Below are 24,568 nucleotides of genomic sequence, written 5' to 3' on the forward strand. Positions count from 1 at the left end.
ATAGCAGCTCCAAATGGAAATTTCAGGATTTGTCTCAAAAAGCATCAGCTATGGATCGGTGCCATGCTAAGCAAATTTTCACTTAAATTCAATTGAAATGGCTTCTGTAGACTTTCTATTAAACTGTAGCACACAGATTTTGGACTAATCATACACTAATCACATTAGCTACACTGGATGCAGAATGCAGTAGTTATATTCATGTTGCCAATCAACTTCAGTGAGCTGATTCAAATATATAAATATCCTACACATGATATTACTGGAAATAAAGCCGAATTGAGACGAACAGTCATCTCATCACTATTTAGAATATTTTCAAGAGCTGGACTTCTCAAAGTGTTCCCAGAGAAACCTTTTAGACTTGCAGCCAACTCCCATCTGCTTCTCTCTCTCTCTGTGCATGCAAACACTCACTGTCTCTGCTGTGCCTCCAATCTTCTTTTTGGTTTCAATCCCTTCATTACAGTTATTCTCACTTTATGTGTCATGTATGTGCTTCACAGTTTACCACCTCACAGCTCTGTCTCTTTCACAGCTCACTGAGTGCACTCAAATATTCTTGCTTGTGAGAGCCCTGTGGTAAAAGATCAATACCAGTCATGCTTGCAGTCTAAATATGAATGTAGCACCAGCGGGCCCTTCACTCAGCTTGGCGTGAGGAGACATAAAAAGTAGATGAGGAAACAACTAGCTTGACTACTAAAAGTAACCTCTCATAACAGTTCTCTTTCTTGCTCTCAGTTGTCTTTTTTTTTTCTTTTTTATCTCTTGCCTTTTTTGTTGAAGATATGTTGCTGCCATTTCACTTAAAGATGCAACAATCTGGTGGTCCACGCAAACAGACATTCCTGTCTGGTTCTCGGATTCACACTTTGACCCCAGGAGCAGAGGTCTGGGCTCCACGATGGCTCCTGCTGATGCATGCACATTACTGATAAACCAATCTGCAGATGACCGCTACAAGCCAGATGAAGACAAGCCGTACTGTTGGACTTGAATCTTCATCGTGTGATGCAAACTGCAGACAGACACTGCCACATAAGGTTCTGTATCTGACTTTGGAAAACTGACCAGTTGCAATAGGTTGGCTGTAATTTTGGCTTCCAGCTGCTTGTTGAAGTCTCACAAGACCTGAAAATCAAGCTGCCATCTGGAAAGTGAAGCAGATGTAATTGCAACTATATCACCAAACCGCACTTTCTTTTCAGCAGCTCTGACTTTGCTTACAGAACCCCACCAGAAAAAATGATATTTCTAACATAATCATTACTCCATTCAGTCCTCTTATATAAGCTCTGGTTGCAATATTATAATTATTATACTAGATTTATATTTGCTCATGACTTCTTTAGAATAGTTCAAATTGAGTTTTTCAGCTATTTATCAGAAGTTATGTTACTTCATGCTTAAATAATGCACTTTTAGCCCATCATGTATTTTTCTAAAATTGAAGTTATCAGATCCTCCTAAATATATGAAGCATAGCTCATAAAAAGCATAAACAAGCATTTTATCACTAACTTTCTAACGCTATATAACATACATTTGTTTTTTCTCCTCCATGTAGACTGTTTTTATATAACTGCCTTTTTATTTTAAATACAGAAAGTTTTCATTTGCATTGAATTATTTATCTTTAAAGTCTGAAAACCTGATGTAAAGCAGTAGGTCTAAGGTTTTATCAAGTGCAGTTTATTTGCACACGTTTTTGTCTCCATTTGCTTCTTCTGGGAATCCCTTCCACACCCAGTGTAACATGTCTACCACAGTGTTAAGTTTATTCGTAAACAGTTGTAGAGCCTACCCTTAATACTGGTGTAAGGGGAGATAATTAAAAGAAAAATGTGGCACCACCGGAGACCAGATAAAGTGTCAAAAATCTGGATCAGTTGTTGGCTCTCTCGGTACATCCTGGACTTGTCCAAAGGACATTGAAGCTTAACAGATTTAGTCAGCCTATTAAACTCATCCTTTAGTAAATGTGTAAAACCTTTTTCAAAATGAATTCATCGTATTGTCTCATGCTCTCACTCTGAGTGTGCCTCTTCTTGAACTCCTCCAGGGTGTCATCAGTCTCCCCAGACCTTCTTGCTCACTGAAGGGTGTGGGTGACTTGAGTTCCAGAGAAGCTTTGAATAACACAGTGAGGGGAGAAATAAAAGGAATAAGCCCCACAAGCCCTCAGTCATCCTGCTGAAAAGAGAAGACACAGGATTAAACCATGCCTGAGCCAGTCCCTGAGGGTATGCTCATACTTTTACTAACAACACCATTTATTGTAATTAGTCTAGAAACTTTTTTTTTGCTACTTACATTTAGATGACTATGTTTGAGTTATATTGGACCAAAGTTTACATGATTGTTGCAGAATATGATGGACAGCAAAATGATTGAGTTGCGATGTTATTTGCATTGAGATAAGGGGACTCCAACCAGTAAGTGATCATGTGTGATATCTGATGTAATATCATAAAAATAGTGGGCAGGAGAAAGATGTTTGGTTTTTAATGTGTAGCCACATAGATTCAGCAGAACTAAGGGTGAACATCTGAGTCTGAACTTCAGCTGAGTCTCTTAACTTTCACAGAAAAGACGTTTTGCAGCATAAATCCGATGCAGCTACTCATGGATTTTCTTTTCATTTCAGAGAGGAATATTTGTCAATAGCACTGAGCAAAGGTTTGGTTGGACAAAGCCATATACTAGGAAGTGGAAGTATAAACTAAAATTTACACTGATAAATGCTACTTCAAGCCTAAATGTCAAGTTGCACTGCAGATCTTTTAAAGTTGTTTACTTCAAATTGTGATGATTCACTGCTGATGCTACTGAAATACCAGTTACTGGGCAGAACTGGCATCACATTGTTTTCTGCCCATGAGGAATATTTTAGAGGCTGTAGATAACCACATAGTTGTGATGTTGTTTGTATATCAGTGACATCAGTGGAGACCATGTCTCATTGATTACATAGAGGCAGTGCAAGAGAGCAAAAGTAGCTACTATTGCAGCATAAATGTCGTCCACCCTGAGGATATAAAGCTTTTTCTTATGGTTTCTTTCTCACTTCATTGGGTAGTCGCACATTATTTTTTTTTAAAAAAGCAAAGAATCTCTGTCTGTGATATTATAATGAAATGTTTATTTTCTTTGCAAACTATTATTTAGTTTGAGAAGTAAAAAAAAACTATCTTCATCTCAGTTTTAACAACGATCATATTGTGCTGTTAATTCTACTTAATTATATTGCATTTATGTAATTTCCTTTTCAACATTCTTGGCCATAGTTGTTTGCAAAACACACCTTCTATTTTTTATCCAATGACAACCAGACATTATTAATTTCACCAAAAAGAGTTGGATGCTTAATCTTTGTCTGCTAAGTTTACAGCTTTCCCAAACTCAAACATAAAGCTTTAAACACACCCAACACTTAAAGAAGGTTTTAAACATCATTTAAACATCATAATCATATGGTCATTTAGGGACTAAAGTAGATACATCTTTAAGTGTGAGAACTTGGTTTCCTTTGTCCATCAGGAACAAGGTTGATCTAATATCAGCCACATGCTATTGGCTGTTGGCATTGAACTTCAGCAATGTTGCAGAGTCATGTGTTAACAGCTGCTGCTGGGTGGTAAGAAACAACATCATGATTTTTAATTTAAAAAAGGAGGCAAAATTCATGGAATTTAAAGAAATATAACTGTTTATATTTGAAAAAAATGAAGCTAAATTTGACATTTTTTTTTATTAACATTGATGAGTTTTCTGGGCTTTTGTAAAGGACTGCCAGGGATTTAGGTATGAGGGTCAAATTACCTTCACTTTAACAGAACCTTATGTTTCTTTTAATATGTTAAGCTGTGATAAGCATAAAAAGAGAACACACACACACACACACACACACACACACACAAAATGACAGCCTTCCTCCAGCCACTATCTCTCTTATTCCCTTTCTGTCCCAAGCCCCTCCCAGCACACAAGCAAGGGCTTGAATCTACCAAGAAGAGATCCCCCTCAACAAGATTCAGACCTCACTGTGCCGCATGAAAGTCCTTTGATGAATCTTAACCCTTTCATCCAACATGTCCCGTAAATTAATTGGACTTTGAAGTTCAGAGCCAAGAAATGGTGTAGGAGTCTAGTTACCTCTAAGATTACTTAAGATATGTTGAAAGGTGATTAAAGAACTTTTTGCCCCAAAAAATGACTCCCTACCTCAGCTCAACATGACATTTGAAAGAGAACTTTTTTGAACAATTATAGTTTTTCCAATGAAATGAACAATTTTAAACATATGCAGGTATTTGTATTCCGATATGAATTATTTTCTGACTTTACTCACGAGATGAGTTGAAACATTATCTGAGCTGCTTCACTTTAGCAGCCAAATCCCACCCTCAGCTAACATCTAAAAATACTCTGTAATAACCACTGACCTTTTGCACTTTTTTCCCCTTTAGGTTCATCAAGTTTCACCCCACCCTAATGTATCAGGTTTTGCTTTACCACTTTTACTGTCCCCTGCTGGGTATAAATCATTATATAATCCATCGTTTTTAACCAGAAAGTTCTTTCTTGGTCAGCAGACCTGATGCTCCATCCTGAATTTGGCACTGCTCCAAAATAGTCAATCAAGTCCATGACAGTTTTCTAGTCGGTGGTTGGAAGTGATAGTATGATTCATGGTAGTAATTCCTTTCATCGCTGTCTCCTGGTGAAACACTATGAGGGCAAATTGAACCATAACTGCTTTGTGAAGTTTTTCCAGTCTCCCAGAACAGTTTATCTCTGTCACGATCCAAGAACCTCAATATGAAATGATGACATGACTAATTCTCTTTTGTGAATGTAGATTTTTTTTTGTCTTTAAATCACTCTTAAATGCACAATCTGATCCCAAAATTCTTCCAGAAAAGAGCTTTTGCTATAGAGCTCAATTGGATTTACACCGAGGACTGTATGGCAGGTCGTTGATTTACCTTTTACAGTGTAAGAAACAATGGTTGATTTGTTGCAGTAGACATATGGTACATATGGTGTTGTTCTATTCTAACACAATGGAAATACAGCTCTTTCATTTGGTCACCTTTAGAGTAAGTTTTTCCCAGAATCCTATTAAAAAACAAAGAAGACAGAGAAGGAAGAGATGGTTAAGGATCTGGTCTATGTTGCACAGTGTGGTTTGAAACAAAGTCCTGAAACTGAAGACTCATATACTAGAAATGCAAAATCTGCAGGGGTGTATACCTGCACAACACATTAAAAATGTGGCTGAAATACAACTTGATGGCAAAAGAACAGCAAATATATACAATTATGACAGTAATTTTTTCTTTGCCTTAAATCAGTACTTTATGTTTTTTCTTGTAAATCTATGGGGATTTAATAAATTTATAACAGTTATCAGGCCCAAAAAAGTTTCTTTATATAAAATAGGTGAGTTTGATATCAAAAGCAGAACAGAAGAAATATGCATTTTGTCATATGTTGTTCAGACATCACCATAAACACTCAGTTAGTGTAAGTGGAGTTGCAGGTAGTATTGTGGGCCTAAGAGTTTGTAGGGGTCAGGCCACCCAATATCTATCTTTATGTCTAGGCTGTTAAACACGTAGTAAATCTAACTGTCATTGCTAGATATGGAGATGTAAACAAAGAGTGGGGTCAAGCCCTGCAATATGAATACTTCAAACAGCAAAATATACATATTTATATAGTGTCTATTAAGCATTTGATGCTTTAAGATAGAATACTTTAGCATTTTATTTAGTTCTTCAAATAATATACTGATAGAGAAATGTAAATCAACAAAACAAAAAGTCAGTCGTCTGAGGGAACAAACACAAAAACAGACACATTTTGTCTATGTTTCCATCAACACTTTAAGTGCATAGAATGAATTAACAGGCTAATTTTGTGCCTAGCTCTGCATATCAAGCTGCAGACAGTCTCTGGGGGGAGCATTTAAACTGTGAGGAACAGCTGTTCAGAAGTTCATTACCCTGCTTTATCCCAAACTTGTTGAAGATGATCAGGAAGCTCACCCCAAGTGGATCAACTTAGCAGATGCTGATGCAGATTTACACTCAATGCAGGTGTTAAATCTTCTGACAGGGTGTTTGAAGTAGCCTATCTTCACCACTCTACTGTTTGCTCAGTAGCATTCCACTTTGTAGGCATGTTGGACAATTGTCTCTTTTGTACAGAGGAAATAACCTGCTGTCTCACTTTGAACTGCTGATACATACAGTAGATTTGCTGTGAGATGATGAGAGGAAACAAGTACGTTATTCACAAATGTAGCCATTTTGCGTATAATTAAGCACGCTCTATTTCATAGTGCAGTAAAGTGAATACGCAACACCTGTTCTACCCATAAATTTATGACAATCCTTAAGTGAACATTGAAGAGCGCGAGGTCATCTTAGCCTGCCTATTCAAGGAAACTGTGTGCAACTTTAGAGAATGTGGCATGACATCAGGGACGTCATAAGACACCAACCCTGGCCTTTTCCAGCTCCTGCATTGACCCCCACCAAGACTCTTGGGGAGTTGGGTGTATTATATGCCTCTATTTCAGTTGACAAATTTCTTTACCAGAATTAGGCCTCAACAATGACACCCATATAGCCCCACCCCTTAACCAGAGGGAGCCTTCCTGCAGGTCGTTGCAAAGATGATGACACAGTCTTGTGCAAAGACTGTTTTTTTGGGTTTTTTTTTTTTTTTTTTTGGCATGTTTTAAGGTCCCAGAAAGAGAGGTCTCTCACAGGATTTTGGATAATGGACAGCTAAAGTAAAGATATAATTTTATTTTTTATCAGAGAAGCATTGGTGCCTTCACTGACACCATAACATTGCAATGATACCTTGGGTATTCATTTTTAAAATTTTATTTTAAAATAGAGTAAAAATACATAAAAACGACCTGGGCGCAGAGCCCATATGGTTAAGGAGTTGAGAAAAGGAAATCCTCTGAAGCTGGAATGTGCTTTCAAATCATGCTTACTACATGGGGACATCTGTTTCAAAGATCTGTGTCAGACAGTAGAGATTTGAAATGTGGCATCATCCTACTGTATTTAGATTTATGATATGATCTTTTCACTGCATCATCGGATGCACTCTAAACGTTCCTGACATATTTGGTTTATAGTAAGGTATCTGTTTCAGACTAACATTCATTACACACTGTAAACTATGTGCAATTAAAACCGACAGATGAGCTCCAACATATTCTAAAATCTTTCTAGATGCAGAAAATATAATCAGCATTGTAGTATATGTCTATGAGTGTATGCTTCTGTTATGAACAGAGTAAGTGATGCACATTTTCTCATAATTCTCTTTCCTCTTTTTCTCAGCTAAACCAGCCGGAGAGGGTAAGTCAGTAACACCACAGCGTTTTTCCTATTGACTTTTTATGTGTGCCTCACCTTATCCCGCAGTCACACGATCACATGTCTTATTAAAATACAGGCTCCAACTTCTAGTGGTGTGCAATCAGCATGCACAATATTGTTATTTATTCATAAACCTTACATCAAGAGAACATCTTTATTTAATTCATGCATCCCGTCATACTATTTTACACTGTATATGGTGGATGTCTTTACCTTCAGGCATTTCACTGAGATTCTGTTCTGCTGAACATAAGACCCTTATTGGAAGTGTTTACTCAACCGTCTTTAAAATATCAATCCTCATGGACAAAGCTGCACCAAACAAAATGCTTTGGTTTCTTCAGGCCATATTAGAATGTGGCCTTGTGATACAGGTGTGGATTTTATGCGTTACACACTAATGGGATCTATTTACTCAGCTGTTCGAGTGTTTTTAATATTTGTTTTCCAAAGAGGCAACGGTGGTATTGCTTTACATTTGCCATGTCTAATAAAGATCCACTAATTTTAGCCCTGGAGGAGGCAGCTGAAGAGGGTGAGGGACAAGCCATTTTTGTGACTTTATATCATTTGATTTCTTGTTTTGCATTTACATGTTTCTAATTTGTGAGATGGAATGATTTTGTCTTTGAACAGTGTTGAAAATGCATTTGAACTAATCAGTCAGGATAATTATCTTATTAATGCAGAGCAAGTAGTTTTGCTCTCAATAATCAGCTGAGCTATTGCTGAGTCAAGTCGATGGGCCTATAAGTCAATTGCTCTCGACAACATGAAACTGCTGAAGGGAATAATGTAATTACATTGCCCACTAGCATTCAATAACCAGCCTGCAGTGTGCATCGTTAGTGTTCGCTCAACCTACCTTTAAAGTGAGTGGTGAGCTACTTTGTTGTCACGAACGACCAGTCTAACACCACACATCAGTGATGTAATGCTGTTTCTGTTTATACATGCGTGCGCCATGCAACATCAATGTTAGGTTCTTTGTTATGTTGTGATAAGTTGAATTTGAATGAATATCCTTGTTTCGTTTGTCTTGTTTAAACGCGTTGATTTGGGATATGTTGTAGCATGTGTACTCTTGAAACTGATTTGTATGTATGAGGCAGATCAGATAAACCATCTGTGAGGATTTTAATGTATGCTGACTGACTCCAAAAGGATGCATTTTCCACATCTGTGAGCTTTGTTTTGTTCACTGTGACCTTTTGACTATATTTCACTGCAGGCATGTGAAGGGTGAGAAAATATGTGCTAGTGTTTTCTGGTCATATGCTTTTGAGTTTGTCCCTCAACATCCATTTTTTCCCCAAAAAATGGATGTTTTTTTTATTTTCTTTTTCTGTACTGTCATCATATTTTGTTTTCAAACACTTAACCATCATTTCCATTTGTCCAGCTGAGCCAAAGCCAGAAGAAGATGGTAGGCACCTCTTAGCATCAGGGACACTTTTGATATTTCTCACAGCTTCTTTTACCTGGACTTTTTTTTTAATATTCAAAATTGAGCGTGTTGGAGCTCTAATCTTATTTTCATTTATTTTCCATAGATGCACCCCAAGCAAATGGAGGTAAGTCTAAATCCCAGGAACGAACTGACATGGATGCACTGGTGTACAGTGTTCTAATTTAATATGCTTCTGTCTAATCCATTTAATGTATGCATGTAAGACTGTGTTTATGTGCCACAGTGTGTGAAAATGAAAAGATCTGCATGTACCTTGTATATATTGCTGTCAATGTTTTCAGGTTGTCTCAGGTGACCTTCAAAACTTTTTACCTCGAGTCTTGCAAAATTAGTCTTTAATTCACGGTGTTAAAGCAGTGACCGCTATGCTGTGTAAACACAGTTAGTCATTTCAGACCCTCTGCCTCATGTTGTCTCTTTTTCATTTCACTAACTGTGCAGAGTACATTATGTTTATGTGTGTTAAATGATATCCTGTGTTTTCTTTCTTTTTTTGTGTGTCATATTTTACTATAAAGCATTTTGGAAAAAAAGTGGGTTTTAACATGTCTGTATTGTGTGTTTGTTTAATTTTGTTTTAATGTAACAGCATATTTTGTCAGTAGTTTATGTTGTAACACTCTACATGTTAAAAAGAAAACTTCATACCTTGAATTCAGCATTTTTTGTAAAATCTAGTTGCATGCTTCCAATTGAACTTGTTTCATTGGACACTGTTGCCCTTTTTGTACAAGCTTTTGCTTTAAAGTTGCTTTTTTTCAGCTTCATTTGCTTCCTTGTCTGCAGCAGGTTCAGATGCTGATGAAGATGGTGAGAAAAGAGATATATTTGTGCTGCTTGTGTCCGACAGAATCTTCTGTTTGAGTGTCAGTAATGTTATTTTCATAGTAAATCTGGAATTTGTTCTCTTTATTATTTGAAATCACCTTGACTATTTCAGGATGGACTGACTTCAGAGTTTTTGTCAATATTTTTTTTTTCTTTTAAAAAATAAAAAAAAACAATAACCTCGTTTTACAAAATTGGATTTCTATCAAACTTGATTTCTTTGCTCTCAAATGTTATGGAAAGAAGCAGATGGTGTGCATTCTGGATGATACAAGGCAGGGTAATTTTAAGAGCTTGAATACAAGCTACTTCTTATCTTCATCCATTGGGGTGAAGTTTTTCCCACAACAAATCAAATCAGCCCAGTTGCCTTTTTACAGGCTCTTAGGATGTAATTAAGACCCCTACTTTAAGACTTCATTGTTAAGCCCTGTATTGCAAAAAAGCTCTAAATCTTCTGGTGTGGAACTCAGAAGAGCTCTGAAGGTGTCCTGTAGTTACAGAAACCAACTCTTTGGCTGCACATTTTTATCTGTGAGGTGGAACCAACTCTTCCCAAAGGTATTTTACTGCTTTCAGTTCAACTAGTAGTAGAGAATAAAAATGGATAACACCTGTAAGCATAACAAGTCTACCAATGCCAATCGTAAGTTGTCCCACATCATCAAACGTTCTACTCTGGTATACTCCCATTTCATAGTGCATATTTCTGACATCCCCTTTAAGACTTGTGTTAATGAAGGCAACCATTGTTCATAGCTCTATAAGGACCTCACAAGCCCATTGGGGTAAGCTTTCAGTGGTTGGACAGATGATTGAAAAAGTACCTTTTTGTAATCAATTTACCAGCAGTTGGTGCTACAGATATTTTGTGGGATTGTAGCAAATTTCCAGCCTTGATTTCATTCCTGCATCAATGAGAAAATGTTTCTTGTCACCAGGTCACTGGTTGCTTTGGCTCTGGCACTTGAACACTGTCTGCTTGGACATCCCACGATTTCTGCTACTTTAAAGACACTCTGACCCAGTTTAGCAAACTTCCCTCTTGATAGGTACAATTTTAGCAAGATAAACAGTCATTTTAACATTTACTGAAAGGTGTATGTTCTACATATTTTTATGAAAATCACTTATTTGTGGAATAATAATAAGCTTGAGGCTTGTTGTAGCCAAGCGGCACCTGCATCATTCAGAGCTAAACCATACTTGTTGGATAACACAAAAACGTTGTTTGTTGCATTATGTGCCCAGTGGTTGAAATCTGCTCATGTTGCCGGATACTTCAGACTGAAATTATAATGTCCATGCTACTTTTGCATTTCACAATTTGTTTTTCTATGCGCAGACTCCTGTTTCTTCCATCTGAGGCCGATGATAGCAGCACTCTTTTACTCTTGTCCCCCGGGCAATTTAAACGATCCGAGACGAGACACAGCTGTAGTTCAAGCACAACACTGGCAGCTGTTACTGGTAACATACCAATTGTCATCTGATTTGATGACATTTCTTATGGTTGCTTCTTGGCGTAACATCACACACTTTAGATTTGCAAGGGCAAGGTCAGCCAATGAAATTGTGCAAGTTCTGAACATAACAGTGATGTTTACATCAACTCAAAGCGTTTGGTTTAGTTTAACTGAGCTTGGGGGCAAAAACATGCTTTTTTAATCCTGAATCAAATGTCGACAATATTATTTTGCTCCACCACAGCTCAAATTTTACAAGTGAAAACCAAGAGCGAGCTGTTGTTTATGTTAGTAAGCTGTGCCAAGTCTTTCATCGCTTTAGCTGAGTTGAGCGTCTCTCCTCTTTTGACTTACTGGAGACTGGATGGAAAGAGGTTATATAAGTGCCAAGGCATCAGGAAACTGGAGGCTGCTAATTCCTTGTGGTTCCTTTCAGACTGTGTGAAATGTCCTGCACTTGCTGTGCACAAGTGGGGAAACACAGACGTTAAGACTATCCCTGCTTGCACGCTTGGGTGAGCCTAACAAGACTAGTGTGCAGTTTTGCATGGGGTACACATTTTCACATGTTTAGAAGCTAGTAGTTTAGCCACATAAAATGGAGCATGAAAGATCACCAGGAACATGGCCAAAGTGTTTCCACTTTTGGCTGTTTGGTGAAAAGGAAAGATGAGTAGCAACAGTCTCCTAAAAGGATGCTGCGTCATGTCCTCACATTGAGGCTGCTATGTGAGGGAGGTTGGCTGCTGAGCTGAAACATTCTTATAATATGACCTACCAAGCAAATAGGAAGCTACAGCAGTCAGGATGATGTCATTAATGTTAAGTTTGGTTCTGCCCTCTAAGTCACCTTCATAAAATGTTAAATGTGTCCCGTAGTGTAGATAGAAATGACACCTTTTTCAGATCTGTTTATTTCTTCTCCCCCTGTAAGGGCACAGACGTAGAGTCAGATGTGGTTTAGCAGGATTTTTTTTTTTTTTTCGTGGGAGAAAAAGGGAACATGCTGTTTTAGCAGTTACTATCAGCCTTGTTGTCTCCATGTAACACCTTGGAGTACTAAAAAGTGTAGACAATACTGAAGTGCTAAAATCTGCAGTTCCTCAGAGAGGGAACAGAAAGGCAACCCAAAATGACATTTCCAGTGTCCAATGTGACTCGCAGGCCAATGTGAGTGCACACAGAGGATGTTTGGTTAAAGTTGGGACTATCTTGATAGTTCCCCTGTATCTTGACTTTAGATTATGGAAAAGGCCATGAGGAGGGTTAGATCACTGCAATGTAATTCACTTCTTCTTATATGCAATCTGTGTAGACATCCCCCGTACTTGGCTAAAATGACAGCTATACGTGTGTTTGAAGAATAGACAACTTCTAGTGCTCTTAAGAATAACTGCATGTGAACTGTTAAAAATAAACAAGAAAAAAGGCTTCTAATGGTTTTGGCAGCATTAGTGTGTCTGTCTGTCTGATAGGAACTTAACCCTAAAGATTAAGGAGGGATTTTGATTAAATTTCCAGGAAATCTCAAAAATGGAATAAATAACAAGTGACTAGATTTAGGGGATGATCTGGATCACCACCTGAATCCATAAATGTTGTAAAGGATTCCTTACCTCGGACATAATTTTGCAATTTGAACTAACTCAAAAAAGATTCTAACAATATTGGCAAACAGTGACAATCTAGTTTAAGTAATATGGACACCAAACTGCAATGTGACTCAATTTAACTAATGAAGTTGTAAAAAATTAAGCTGTTTCCAATCCAGAGTCATAGCAAAAAGATTCAAAGGGTACTCTGAAAGGACCCAACCAGGACAAAATTTATCTTAATGAAAAAATCTGTCTGCCCATATCCAGTGTCATACAGACTAATATATTTTAATCACATTAGAACATCATGTTTTTACACTTACAGCATTCCAGGAGATGATTTTGATCACCTTTTGTGAAAAAATAAATAGATAAAAGATATGTCAAGCTAAACGACATTACTGGCCTCAGTAACTAAAAGTTATTTGTGCATCTCACACCTGAACAAACTCTGGAAAATTATACGTCTGTGAATTCTCTGTTGGAGGTTAAGTTTCTTTCATACACAGTAGCTGTCAGTTTTAGCTTCTATTTTCGATGTTTATGATTTGTTTGATCCCTGTCTTGACTCCAGAGTGGGTATTACACTACACAGAGTTTGCCTTCAGTGCACTTATTAAGAGTAGAATTTCTGTGTGGGAAGTGCTTATCATACCAAGGCTGTTTACAGATATTCCCACAGGGGTATGGTATGTAGGGGGATTATCATCACTTAGGCAACTACTGTCTGTTTTGGGAGACTTAGCTGCTACTTAATATTAGCAGTAAGTTGCTGCCAGTCTCTTAAAAACATCCTTCTATAAAAACCATCTTCCTTGTACAGCTTGTGATGAGTTTCAAGAGTTTGGCATCTGAAGTGAAATAAAAGCTAAGTTACATATAAACTTTAGCACCCTCACATGGTCAGTCCTAACAAAGTAATCGAGGTCATTTCAAACAATATATCCGATGTTTTATAATTAAACAAAAGAGTAATCAACACATTTTTGATTGATTTCTGTATTAATTAATATAGATCATGATCTTCCCATCATGAATAAAAGTGTTTGCATTTGAATGTGTGGTGTGTCAGTGAAATAATAATTTTACAGAAAGATTTTTCTGTAACTGCATGTGTCTAGATCTGAGAATATGTCCACTCTATGTAACGAGTTGACAATTCTGTCTGATAGCAGGCAAATCGACTTGCCTTGTTGATCTCCATAAGTTATTAGTGACTTATGGTAGAGTATAACTTCTGATTGTTATACTTCTCTATGTTAAACTTGGATATTCATTTTTCCCAGCTGAGGCAAACGCAACCGCTCAGGGTAAGGATGAGGAGTATGATGTCACAGTATGGGACCTGTGAAAACTGGCTGCATGAAAATGTGTTGACATGAATATGTGTGCATCCTATGTGTTTGTCAAAGATCATGTTTAAACTATACATCACATATTTGAGCATCTTTTCTTCAACTCGTCACTGATTTCAAATCAGGTTGTGGTTCTGACTGATTCCGACATGCAATTAGTTTTATAAGTTAGTCTTATTTTCTCGATGTTGCACACCAAGGCTGGATGTTTTACTTCAGTTTTCATTCCAAACCAACATGGTAGGCATTTTACACTTAGCACTGTCATCGTTCATTAAGACATTTTGGACCATGTAATTAGTAAGGACGCTTCATTGCAACGATTATGTGTCGCTGGAACTTTTGCTTCGTTGAAGTTGTCAGTCACTTTATCTGTCTGGAAGAGCCAGTTTGCTGCTTCTGCATGTTGCTGCCTTACCAAAAAATCAGTTACAGAAACCATCAGTCACTTAGGAGTGTTTACCAACCACACAGTATGCATCAGCATTTTTGGAAGTCCTTGTAGACATTAATTAAGAGTTACTTACCAGTAATCCCAGTTCCATACGTGACTAAGCTGAAATAGTGAAGGACAGAAATCCTATTTGTATCAAAGCTTTAAATATTAGATATTTTATGTTATTATTTAACAGTTTTATCTTTGTATTTTTGGCTGCTGTTTTCCAAAAATTATAAATTAAAGCCACTGGGTAACTCTACCCTTGTTATTTATATATTTATTTATTCATTTATTTATTTTCACATCAGTATATTGTACTTGTTTGCAGAAAATACAGTATGTCCCCACTTTTACATAGCAGTGCTTTTAGCCAGGGACCAGGATTTACATTTCACATGCGCTGTATATTTGCAATCTATATGTAAGGGTAAGGATTTAATCATAGTTTGTAAAATTTAGTTTGTCCCTCTGAAATTTGCATTCCAGCTTATTGCACCATGTGGGTATTGATAGTGCAATGTATGAGCTTGTATGTGTGTGTTTTCTCCCCCCCCCCCCCCCCCCCCCCCCAATTAGTGTACGAAGTACCTAAACTTCTTTTTCTCTGCTTTGTTTCAGAGCCCGAGTCCACTCAGCTCACCGGGCTCTTTGTTGAGAAACCACCAAGCAATGTAGTTGCTGTCGCAGGTCAGACACACTCTTGGTTAAATGAGAAATTTTAAAGAAAACATGGAAAACCATGATGTAACCTCCTAAATGTCAGAAATATTGATTTTTTTTATTTTTTATTTTTGTGAATGGCAGGAATGGATGTGACTTTCACAGCCAAGGTAGACTCGAGCTCTCTGACAAGAAAACCCACCATGAAGTGGTTAAAGGGCAAGTGGCTAGACCTTGGCAGTAAGGCTGGAAAACATTTGCAGTTCAAAGAAACTTATGACAGAAATACCAAGGTGTGCCATTTGTGAGATTTGATCCTCCACTCTCACAAATAACTCAGCAACTAATTGAATATCATTTTCTCCCCAAGATCTATACTTATGAAATGAAGATCATCAAAGTGGTCCCTGGAGATGCTGGGGGCTACAGGTGTGAAGTGACAGCCAAAGACAAGTGTGACAGTTCAACTTTCGAGATCTCAGTGGAGGGTAAGGGAAAACTGGCCCTGGTTTGCTGATGCTGCAACAGATTCTGTATGTGCTGATGTTTTAATCTGATCCAGCAATAATGTGCGTTGTTTGCAACTTCTCTTGTTTCAGCTGCACACCAGGAGGAGCAAGCAGATATTTTGTCTGCCTTCAAGAGAGCGTAAGTGCTTTGGGATCTGTAGTCTGTAGTACATCTGTGGGAATACATGAGGGGGAAAATATAGTTCTAAACTATATTTCTTTGAATTTCCCCTCTGGGATGAATAAAGTATCTTTGATTTGATTTGATTTGATATGACATTTTCCAGTATGCAAGAACCTGTCCTTCTGTACATTTTCACACTATATTTCAGATCTTGCAGATGCTGTATATCTATTATAATATATATGTGTTTCTATGAACATAGGGATGCTGGAGAGGACGAAGGAGAGCTTGACTTCAGTGCTCTACTGAAAGCCACTAAAAAGTGAAACTACTGACTTTATTTACAATCATATCAAGCACACATTTAATTTCGTTTTTGGTGATTTTTTTTTTTTTTTATGTTACCAACACATTCCGTTTTTTCTTTGGGTGACAGGAAGAAGAAACCTCAAAAAGAAGAACCAGAGATTGATGTGTGGGAATTACTTAAAAGTGCCCACCCAAGCGAGTATGAGAAAATCGCCTTTACGTATGGCATCACTGACCTGAGGGGCATGCTGAAACGTCTAAAAAAGATGAAAGAAGAGCCAAAGCACAGTGAGGGTAAGTCAGGCCAGCAAGGGGTTAAGTGAGGAGAAGAAGAGGAAGGCTATTTGAAGGACAGGATTTGGGGTAGTTAGGAGAAAATGGTGGGGAGAAAAGTGAGCAGGACAGAGCGGACAGGGGAATTCAATTTTCTTAAGAACTGATGAGTTAATGCTCTTTCTGTCTGCAACCCCAGCTTTCCTCAAGAGGCTTGAATCTTGCTACTCAGTGGAAAAAGGGAAGAAAATCGTTATGTCCTGTGAGGTGCTGGATCCCAACGCCCAGGTCAAATGGTTGAAGAATGGCCAGGAGATCAAACCTTCAGCCAAGTACTTGTTTAAAAGCATAAACACACATACCAGTCAGCCAGTTATATTTTACTTCAGTTCTTTTAGAGTAGTGTGCCAAAGTATGACAAAGTCATACTTGAGACGATTCTGCCATCATCATGTTTTATTTTTAGATGGTCACAAGGAGTCGCCTGGTAGGTTAAACAAGTCACACTGTTCAGTCATATTGTGCCCCAAGCAAAATGTTACACACACCCAAAGACAAAGACTTGTGTTTCTACCTTTAAACTTTTCTATGATGGAAGAAAAGAACGAAAAGAAATTGAGCACATTAGAGAAATATAAACTATAAAAAACAAAGTTTCAACCCTAAATATGTTTTTTTTTTTATTTTTGTTTCAATAATGTAACATCTCAAAGATGTGTGTGAGAAGCACACTGACACTTTATCTGTCACTTTTAAAGGTATGTCATGGAGACAAATGGGAATATCAGAACACTTACCATCAATAAGGCAAACCTGGCTGATGATGCTGCGTATGAGTGCGTGGTTGGGGATGACAAGTGCTCAACAGAGGTTTATGTCAAAGGTGCATAATCTGTTTTTTTTGTTTTTTGTTTTTTTTACTGTTTATCGGCAGAATCCATTTGCATTTGTAAAAAGAAAAAGAAAAAAAAGAATCCATGAAGTTTGAAAGTTTTATCGCTTAGGAGAGGAAGAGGGCTAACTTTATGCTTTGATGATTTCAGAGCCTCCTGTGACCATCACCAAGCTGATGGATGACTATCATGTGGTCGTGGGAGAAAGAGTGGAGTTTGAGATTGAGGTGTCTGAGGAGGGTGCACATGTTATGTGGTCAGTAAATATCACAGTATTTTACAACATAAGCTCTATTGAAATGAATGAAATGCACTTGAAGCACATTTTTGTGTTTTATTTAATAATATTAATGATAATAAGTATGTAATTAGATGATAATCTACAAACAAAAGGTGCAGAAACATTGAATAAATTAATACTTTTTCATTTGCAAGCACAGTAATATTTAAATTCTGTAATTTCCCAATTATGAATGCAAAACCCAATCATAGTTTCTCATAAATGTCAAGGTACTTTGAGGATCAGGAGATTCTTAAAGACAAAGACTCAACAAAGTATCGCTTTAAGAAAGATGGAAAGAAGCACACACTTATCATCCAGGAGGCTACACTGGATGACATTGGAATGTACCATGCATGGACAAATGGAGGACATACGAAAGGAGAACTGGAGGTGGAAGGTACCACATTGAAAAGCACACGATCATCCCTCTCAGTACTTATTTCAGTTTTGACTGTGTGTAATTTTGTTTCTTTTCTTTTTTTAAAGCATTTGAAATCAATAATTTGTTTGATTCAAAGGAAAAAAAGTTGTACTAGTTCATGTTCTATCACTTAAATGTACTAAGCTGCACGGTGCAGAGGATGTGGCTGAATTAAGGCCCAAAGGCTTTTTGTGTTATATAGCGAAAGTTACAAGTCATGGCGGTGTGTCAAACTTTTTCCATCATGAACCATCTTCTCTGTCTCCTTACCTTCTTGCCCTCTATCTCTTGCCTGATGTAGCCCCTTGTGGTTTCCGTTATCTTCTTCAGAAAAGGAGCTGGAGGTGTTGCAGGACATTGCGGATCTGACAGTCAGAGCAACAGACCAGGCTCTATTCAAGTGTGAAGTGTCTGATGACAAGGTCACAGGCAAGTGGTACAAAGATGGAGTGGAGGTCCTGCCAAGTGATCGCATCAAAATGACTCACATTGGAAGGTGAGGCTGACAGCATTCATATCCATTTGATTTTTTGCATTCTTTCTTTTTTCATTAGAAGTGAAAAACAGATGCGCTGTGATAGACTGATGATCTGTCCAGGGTGTACTCTGCCTCTCGCCCAATGATTGCTGAGATAGGCTCTGGCTTTCCCTGGACCACCCTAATTGGACCACGCGGTTCAGAAAATGACTTACTGCCTGACTGAAAAAAAGATGCATAATTGTCTTTTTTTTTGTAGCAGAAATACTTTTTTGTCCATTTAACCTACTGTCAGATGCTTGCTTCAGGTTTCACAGGCTGATTATTGATGACGTCAAGCCAGAGGATGCCGGAGACTATACATTTGTTCCTGATGGATATGCTCTTTCACTTTCTGCCAAACTGAACTTCTTGGGTGAGAAACACAAAATTATTTAAAGTTTCCATGTGTACATTAATTGCAGCTACATGAAATACATTTTATACTCTTCTTCTCTCTCAAAACAGAAATTAAGATTGACTACGTACCGAGACAAGGTAGGTGATCTTAATTATTTTTCTGATCATGATTATATATAAAAATTTATGTTTTTCCCTCATTGATCGAAAGTCTGGTGTAGAACTGATGACCTTAGAGAATCCTGTTCCTCTGAGACTCTCTTTTAGTAAACTGTTTCTTAACCAGATCCACCAAAGATCCACCTGGACACAACTGGAAATATGGTTTCCCAGAACACTATTATTGTGGTGGCGGGCAACAAACTTCGTTTGGATGTAGAGATCACAGGAGAGCCTGCACCCACTGTGGTTTGGTCCAAAGGAGAACAGGTGAGGAATTACAAAATGTTAGTATACGATCTATCATAAAAGGTTCCATAAATTATTAATATGTAAGCATGTTTTGTAAAAGAACGTCAGGTGAATAATTTGGACTTAAAATTTTGAAAATGGTTAAGAAAAACTATTTTTGATTCATCCAATTCTCCAAAATGTTCTTTAAAACCACAAATATTTAAATCCCTCTGTGAGATCAGGTTGACTGTGCTTAAAATTTCCCTACATCTTCACTTAACAAAACTCCCATCCATTTCACATTTGGGAAGCGTTTTATCAATTTAATTTAATTTAATTTAATTTAATTTAATTTAATTACAGTAAAAGTGCACATCTAGTTAAAATTTGTCTGTCATGCTTTACATACCTCACCTGTACAGCACTTTCATTAAACCAAGAGGATCACTTTGACCACTGTAGCCTACCAATGCACTGTTCTAAAGGTTTACCCTAATCCTCACTAACTTCAATTCTATCTCTCTAAAAACCTTTCTATTTAAGGATATTTTGCACCAAGTTGATGTACATGAAGAACTCAGAGTTGTGTACGTTTATGGTGCTACTCACTCGGATTTCCTAAATTTTAGCCAATCACAGAAACTGAAGGGCGCGTTAGAGTGGAGGCCAGGAAAGACCTCAGCTGCTTTGTTATTGAGGGGGCAGAAAGAGAGGATGAGGGCAACTACACCATCTGTGTTACCAACCCAGCTGGAGAAGACAAAGCCATGTTGTTTGTGAAGATTGTGGGTATGTAAAGGTTTTCCTGTGAAATATTCATCAAAAACATAGTGCTTGTTCGAAACATCTTGTTTAATTTAGACGTGCCTGACCCTCCTGAGAACGTCAAATGCACAGGAGTGGGAGAAGATTGTGCCACCATCATATGGGACCCTCCTAAATTTGATGGCGGTGCACCAATCAAAGGTAAATAAAGGCCTTTCAATGTAATTTTCAATGTATGTCTATACAATATTTTTAGCTAATAGGACAAGCCTGAAGAGTACAAAATGGAATTTCTCTAACGGTGTGTAATTCAACTTGAAAACTGTTTCTTATCTCACCAGGATATCTCATGGAGAGGAAGAAAAAAGGCTCCTCTAGATGGACTAAGCTCAACTTTGATGTATATGAATCGACAACATATGAAGCTAAGAGGATGATTGAAGGAATTTTGTATGAGATGAGGGTATTCGCAGTTAACAGCATCGGCATGTCTCCACCAAGTCTAAGCTCCAAACCGTTCATGCCAATTGGTGAGTTTCACTACCATCTTTATTAAATCTCTCCCAGATTCTTCCTGTCAGTGTCTTGGTGTCTCGCCTCTCTTCAGCCAAGTCAGCCAGTTATTCTCTTGGGTCTTCCTTTCTGTCTCCTTCAGCCCCAACTAGTGAGCCAACACGTCTGACAGTCCATGATGTGACAGACAGCACATGCAGCTTAAAGTGGCTCGCCCCAGAGAAGATTGGAGCCGGGGGCCTGGATGGCTACATCATTGAATACTGCAAGGAGGGAGGTAATAAGACCTAATATTTTACTTACTATGTAGGATTTTTAACTGATGGATAATTGAAAAACGGATCTACCAGAAAAAGAAACTTGACTGAAATCCCACTCATTGTGATTTACTACATGCAGTTTCTTTTTTTCATCAGACACTGAGTGGGTGGCAGCAAACAAGGATCTCTGTGATAGACAGGGATTTGTAGTGCGTGGCCTCCCTGTGGGAGAGAAGATCAACTTCAGGGTAGTGGCAGTAAACGTTGCTGGTCGCAGTCCGCCTGCTACTCTAGCACAGCCTGTCACCATTCGTGAGATTGTTGGTGAGTCAGAGATTTAGATGTAAAAAGCTGCTAACTACTTACTTTGATGCTCATTGATATGCATTTTGCACATTTTTCAGGAATTTCTATGGATTTATTGAGTAGATCTAAAAGCCATCACACTGCAGCTTGTTGTTCTCCTGTTTAAATTAATCTCTCTTTCTGCTCTAGAACATCCAAAGATTCGCCTTCCCCGTGACCTGAGAACAAAGTACATTAGGAAAGTAGGAGAAAAGATCAACCTGACCATTCCCTTCCAGGTTAGAGCTGTCATCTTTACTTGTGTCAGTAATCAAGCAGAATCGTCATCATAAGATACAGATGAATTCTGAGACATTTTTTCCTGGAAGTCTTTCCCTTCTACTTCAAGATTTTCCTTTAATAATCTATCACTAAACAAAAATATGCTTTAATTAGATCATGCAATTCCATTTTTTCTTTAAAAATGTTGAAACATGCAAAATATGTAATCCAATAGATTACATAGAGAAATAGAGAAGACACACCTGAGAAAACATGCCATTTAAACTCATGATTTCTGGGAATGTTCTGATGGGAATTATTCTCCTAGTCTATAAAATACTATAAAATACTACATTGCAGAAGGGTTGCACGGTGGCATAGTGGTTAGCACTGTGGCCTCACAGCAAGAAGGTTGCTGGTTTGATCCTTTAGCTGGGTTTGGTCAGTGGCGTTTCTGTGTGGAGTTTGCATGTTCTCCACTGAGTTTTCTCCAGGTACTCCAGCTTCCTCCCACCATCCAAAGACATGCATGTTAGGTTAATTGGTTACTCTGAATTGTCACTAGGAGTGAGCGTGAGTGGTTGTTTGTCTCTGTGTGGCCCTGCAATGGAGTGGCGAGCTGTCCAGGGTGTACCCTGCCTTTTACCCAAAAGCCAGCTGGGATAGGCTCCACCTTCCCCGCGACCCTGAATTGGACGAAGCGGTTTAGAAAATGAATGAATGAATATATTGCTGAAATTTGTCCAGCTATATATTTGGGAAACTCTGCCTCTTTAAAGTGCTCATGTTATACCCAGTGTTATGACTGACTTTTGGTACCTTTTACTTTTCCAGCCTTTTGATGCCATTTTCTTAACATCAACATGGGTTTCTACCAGCATATTCAGGGATTAATATTTTTAACAAACTAATAAAATATCTCAATTGCAACGTTAAAAATGTTTTTAGAATTCTAACATAATAGTACTGAAATATGACTAATAACTTTTGCAAATGATTGTATAGTTTTATTGACATTTGATGGATATAGTCAACTTTTTTTCAGTGTTTGGATAAATCTGCTTGAAGACTTTTTGTTGGTCTGAACTGTCATGTTTTGTTTCATAGGGTAAACCACGCCCTGTTGCAACCTGGTACAAGGACGGTCAACCACTTGACCCCAAAATGGTCAACGTTCGTAACTCAAATGTGGACAGCATCCTCTTCATCCGCTCAGCTGAGAGAGACCACTCTGGAACATATGAATTGGTTCTACAGATTGAGAACATGGAGGACAGAGCTACCATTAATATCAGGATTATTGGTATGGTTGTCAAAATCAGTGATTAGACTCTATAAGTGATAAAACACTCAAGACTGTGTAAATTTAATTACAGTTTCAGAAGTGTAATTTCACGAAGAAAAAAATGCTCTGATTTATACAGAGAAGCCTGGGCCTCCCCTGAATGTTCGGGTGACCGATGCATGGGGCTTCAATGCAGCGTTGGAATGGGAGCCCCCAAAAGATGATGGCAACAGTGAAATTACTGGGTACACCATCCAGAAAGCTGACATGAAGACCAAGGTAAGAAAAGAAAGTGGAGATGTTTTGAAACCTTGCCTCATTTGAAATTAAACTTACAAAACAAGGGACTTGTGATTTGAGTTGACGCTTAAATGATCTTAAACCAATTTTATATGTATATATATACATACATATATATATATATATATATATATATATATATATATATATATATATATATATATATATATATATATATATAAAGACATTTGTCTTTCCAACTACTGAAATTGTGGATCTTTTTATTTTTATGTTTCTCCAGGAATGGTTCACTGTCTATGAGCATAACAGACGTACAAACTGCACAGTTTCAGATCTGGTCATGGGCAATGAATATATGTTCCGCATCTACAGTGAAAACCTTTGCGGTCTGAGCGAGGAGCCACGTTTCAGCAAGAACACAGCTGTCATTGCTAAGACAGGTGTGACAGTGTGTGCAGTAGCATATCAGCCAATGTATGCAGGATGCGAGCTGTATGTTTACGTTTGTAGTGTAAACTGTATCCGTCCCTGGCAATCAACCTGTTCTGTGAAATGTGAAATTCACTACTTTTCTGCATTTTGCACAAAATGAAAAATATTTCCCTGCCATGCAACTTTTTTTCTTTTTTCTTTTTTTTTTTTTTTTTTTTTTTCAAAGACTTGGAGCATAAACTGAACCCCTACAAGGAGAAAAATATGTCCTGTGCCCCGAAGTTTACTCAGCCCCTGGTGGATAGATCTGTTATAGCTGGGTACAGCACTGCCATCAGCTGTGCTGTGAAAGGCTACCCCAAGGTAAGAAAACAATTGGAAAAATCACAGGGATATTATAAGGTTAGAAGGTTGTGTTTTGTAACAGGCTATTTAAGACCACAAATTGTAGATTTTTGTTATTTACTTGAGTAAGTTTATTGCATCCATTATTTTAATAAATGACACTTGTCTGCATCTTAGCCAAAGATTGTATGGATGAAGAACAAAATGATCATCGGGGAAGATCCCAAGTATTTGATGCAGAACAATCAAGGTGTGCTGACCCTCAACATCCGCAAGCCAAGCACTTTTGATGGTGGCCAGTATTCTTGTGTAGCTGTCAATGACTTGGGAAAGGATGAAGTGGAGTGCAAACTGGATGTCAGAGGTGAGTTCAGAGAGCATCCGAGACGACAGTTACCATAGGGCTTTATTATAGTAGTAGACACTCAAAGCAAAAAGGTAAGTCGACTCATAAAAGATCCTTTTCATCCTACAGGATGCAAAGGTGCTTTAATCTATTAGTTCATGTCACAGTTGCCACATCCATCTTCTGCATGCAGTCTTGGTTTGATTGCTGAGGATAATTTGTGAGAAACTTTATCCTGATTCTGTTCAGAGAATTCCACTGTTCACTGTTTGCTATATATTTGAGCTTATTTCAACAAAGCCTAACACTCATCATCTCTCCTGTCATTTCACAGTTTTCATAGAGGGGGAGAAGAAATGAGCAACCGAACAGCAAAGAATGTGATATCATATGAACCAAACCCTGAATGAAGAGTGAATGTTACTAAGAATGGCACACATTGTCAAGAGTGAATTAAATAAAATTAACTGATGTTACAATTTC

At 37.8% G+C, this 24,568-nt stretch overlaps 1 protein-coding gene across 12 annotated transcripts; it reads left to right on the forward strand.

Moving 5' to 3' along the window:
• The first annotated feature begins 2,142 nt into the window (after window positions 1–2,142).
• Window positions 2,143–24,564, forward strand: mybpc2b (myosin binding protein Cb). Of its 12 annotated transcripts, none has more exons than XM_079261276.1 (32): window positions 2,197–2,246; window positions 7,377–7,394; window positions 8,818–8,841; window positions 8,969–8,989; window positions 9,673–9,696; window positions 14,062–14,085; window positions 15,188–15,256; window positions 15,374–15,522; window positions 15,600–15,717; window positions 15,829–15,877; window positions 16,125–16,184; window positions 16,299–16,465; window positions 16,644–16,776; window positions 17,203–17,327; window positions 17,488–17,593; window positions 17,848–18,017; window positions 18,372–18,537; window positions 18,828–18,934; window positions 19,027–19,056; window positions 19,205–19,347; window positions 19,941–20,100; window positions 20,173–20,277; window positions 20,418–20,606; window positions 20,732–20,866; window positions 21,006–21,173; window positions 21,345–21,433; window positions 22,524–22,719; window positions 22,841–22,980; window positions 23,243–23,402; window positions 23,621–23,757; window positions 23,917–24,103; window positions 24,420–24,564. In XM_079261276.1, exons 1-32 carry the CDS (start codon window positions 2,225–2,227, stop codon window positions 24,443–24,445), a joined length of 3,417 nt encoding a protein of 1,138 aa, XP_079117402.1. In that variant the 5' UTR covers window positions 2,197–2,224; the 3' UTR covers window positions 24,446–24,564. The 12 variants fall into 12 exon arrangements, with proteins under 12 accessions (XP_079117412.1, XP_079117405.1, XP_079117408.1 ...); XM_079261280.1 differs by having other exon boundaries at window positions 2,210–2,246; window positions 9,676–9,696; XM_079261282.1 differs by lacking the exon at window positions 8,818–8,841 and having other exon boundaries at window positions 2,176–2,246.
• Window positions 24,565–24,568: the final 4 nt, after the last annotated feature.

Source organism: Telmatherina bonti (assembly GCF_933228915.1).
Source record: "Telmatherina bonti genome assembly, chromosome: 21".
Classification (NCBI taxonomy): domain Eukaryota; kingdom Metazoa; phylum Chordata; class Actinopteri; order Atheriniformes; family Telmatherinidae; genus Telmatherina; species Telmatherina bonti.

Coding starts and splice junctions, on each gene's coding strand:
- mybpc2b (XM_079261276.1), top strand. CDS start 2,225: ATGCCTGAGCCAGTCCCTGAGG. Junction 17,594..17,847: donor GAGGGTGCACATGTTATGTG/GTCAGTAAATAT, acceptor ATAAATGTCAAG/GTACTTTGAGGATCAGGAGA. Junction 18,538..18,827: donor AAAATGACTCACATTGGAAG/GTGAGGCTGACA, acceptor TGCTTGCTTCAG/GTTTCACAGGCTGATTATTG.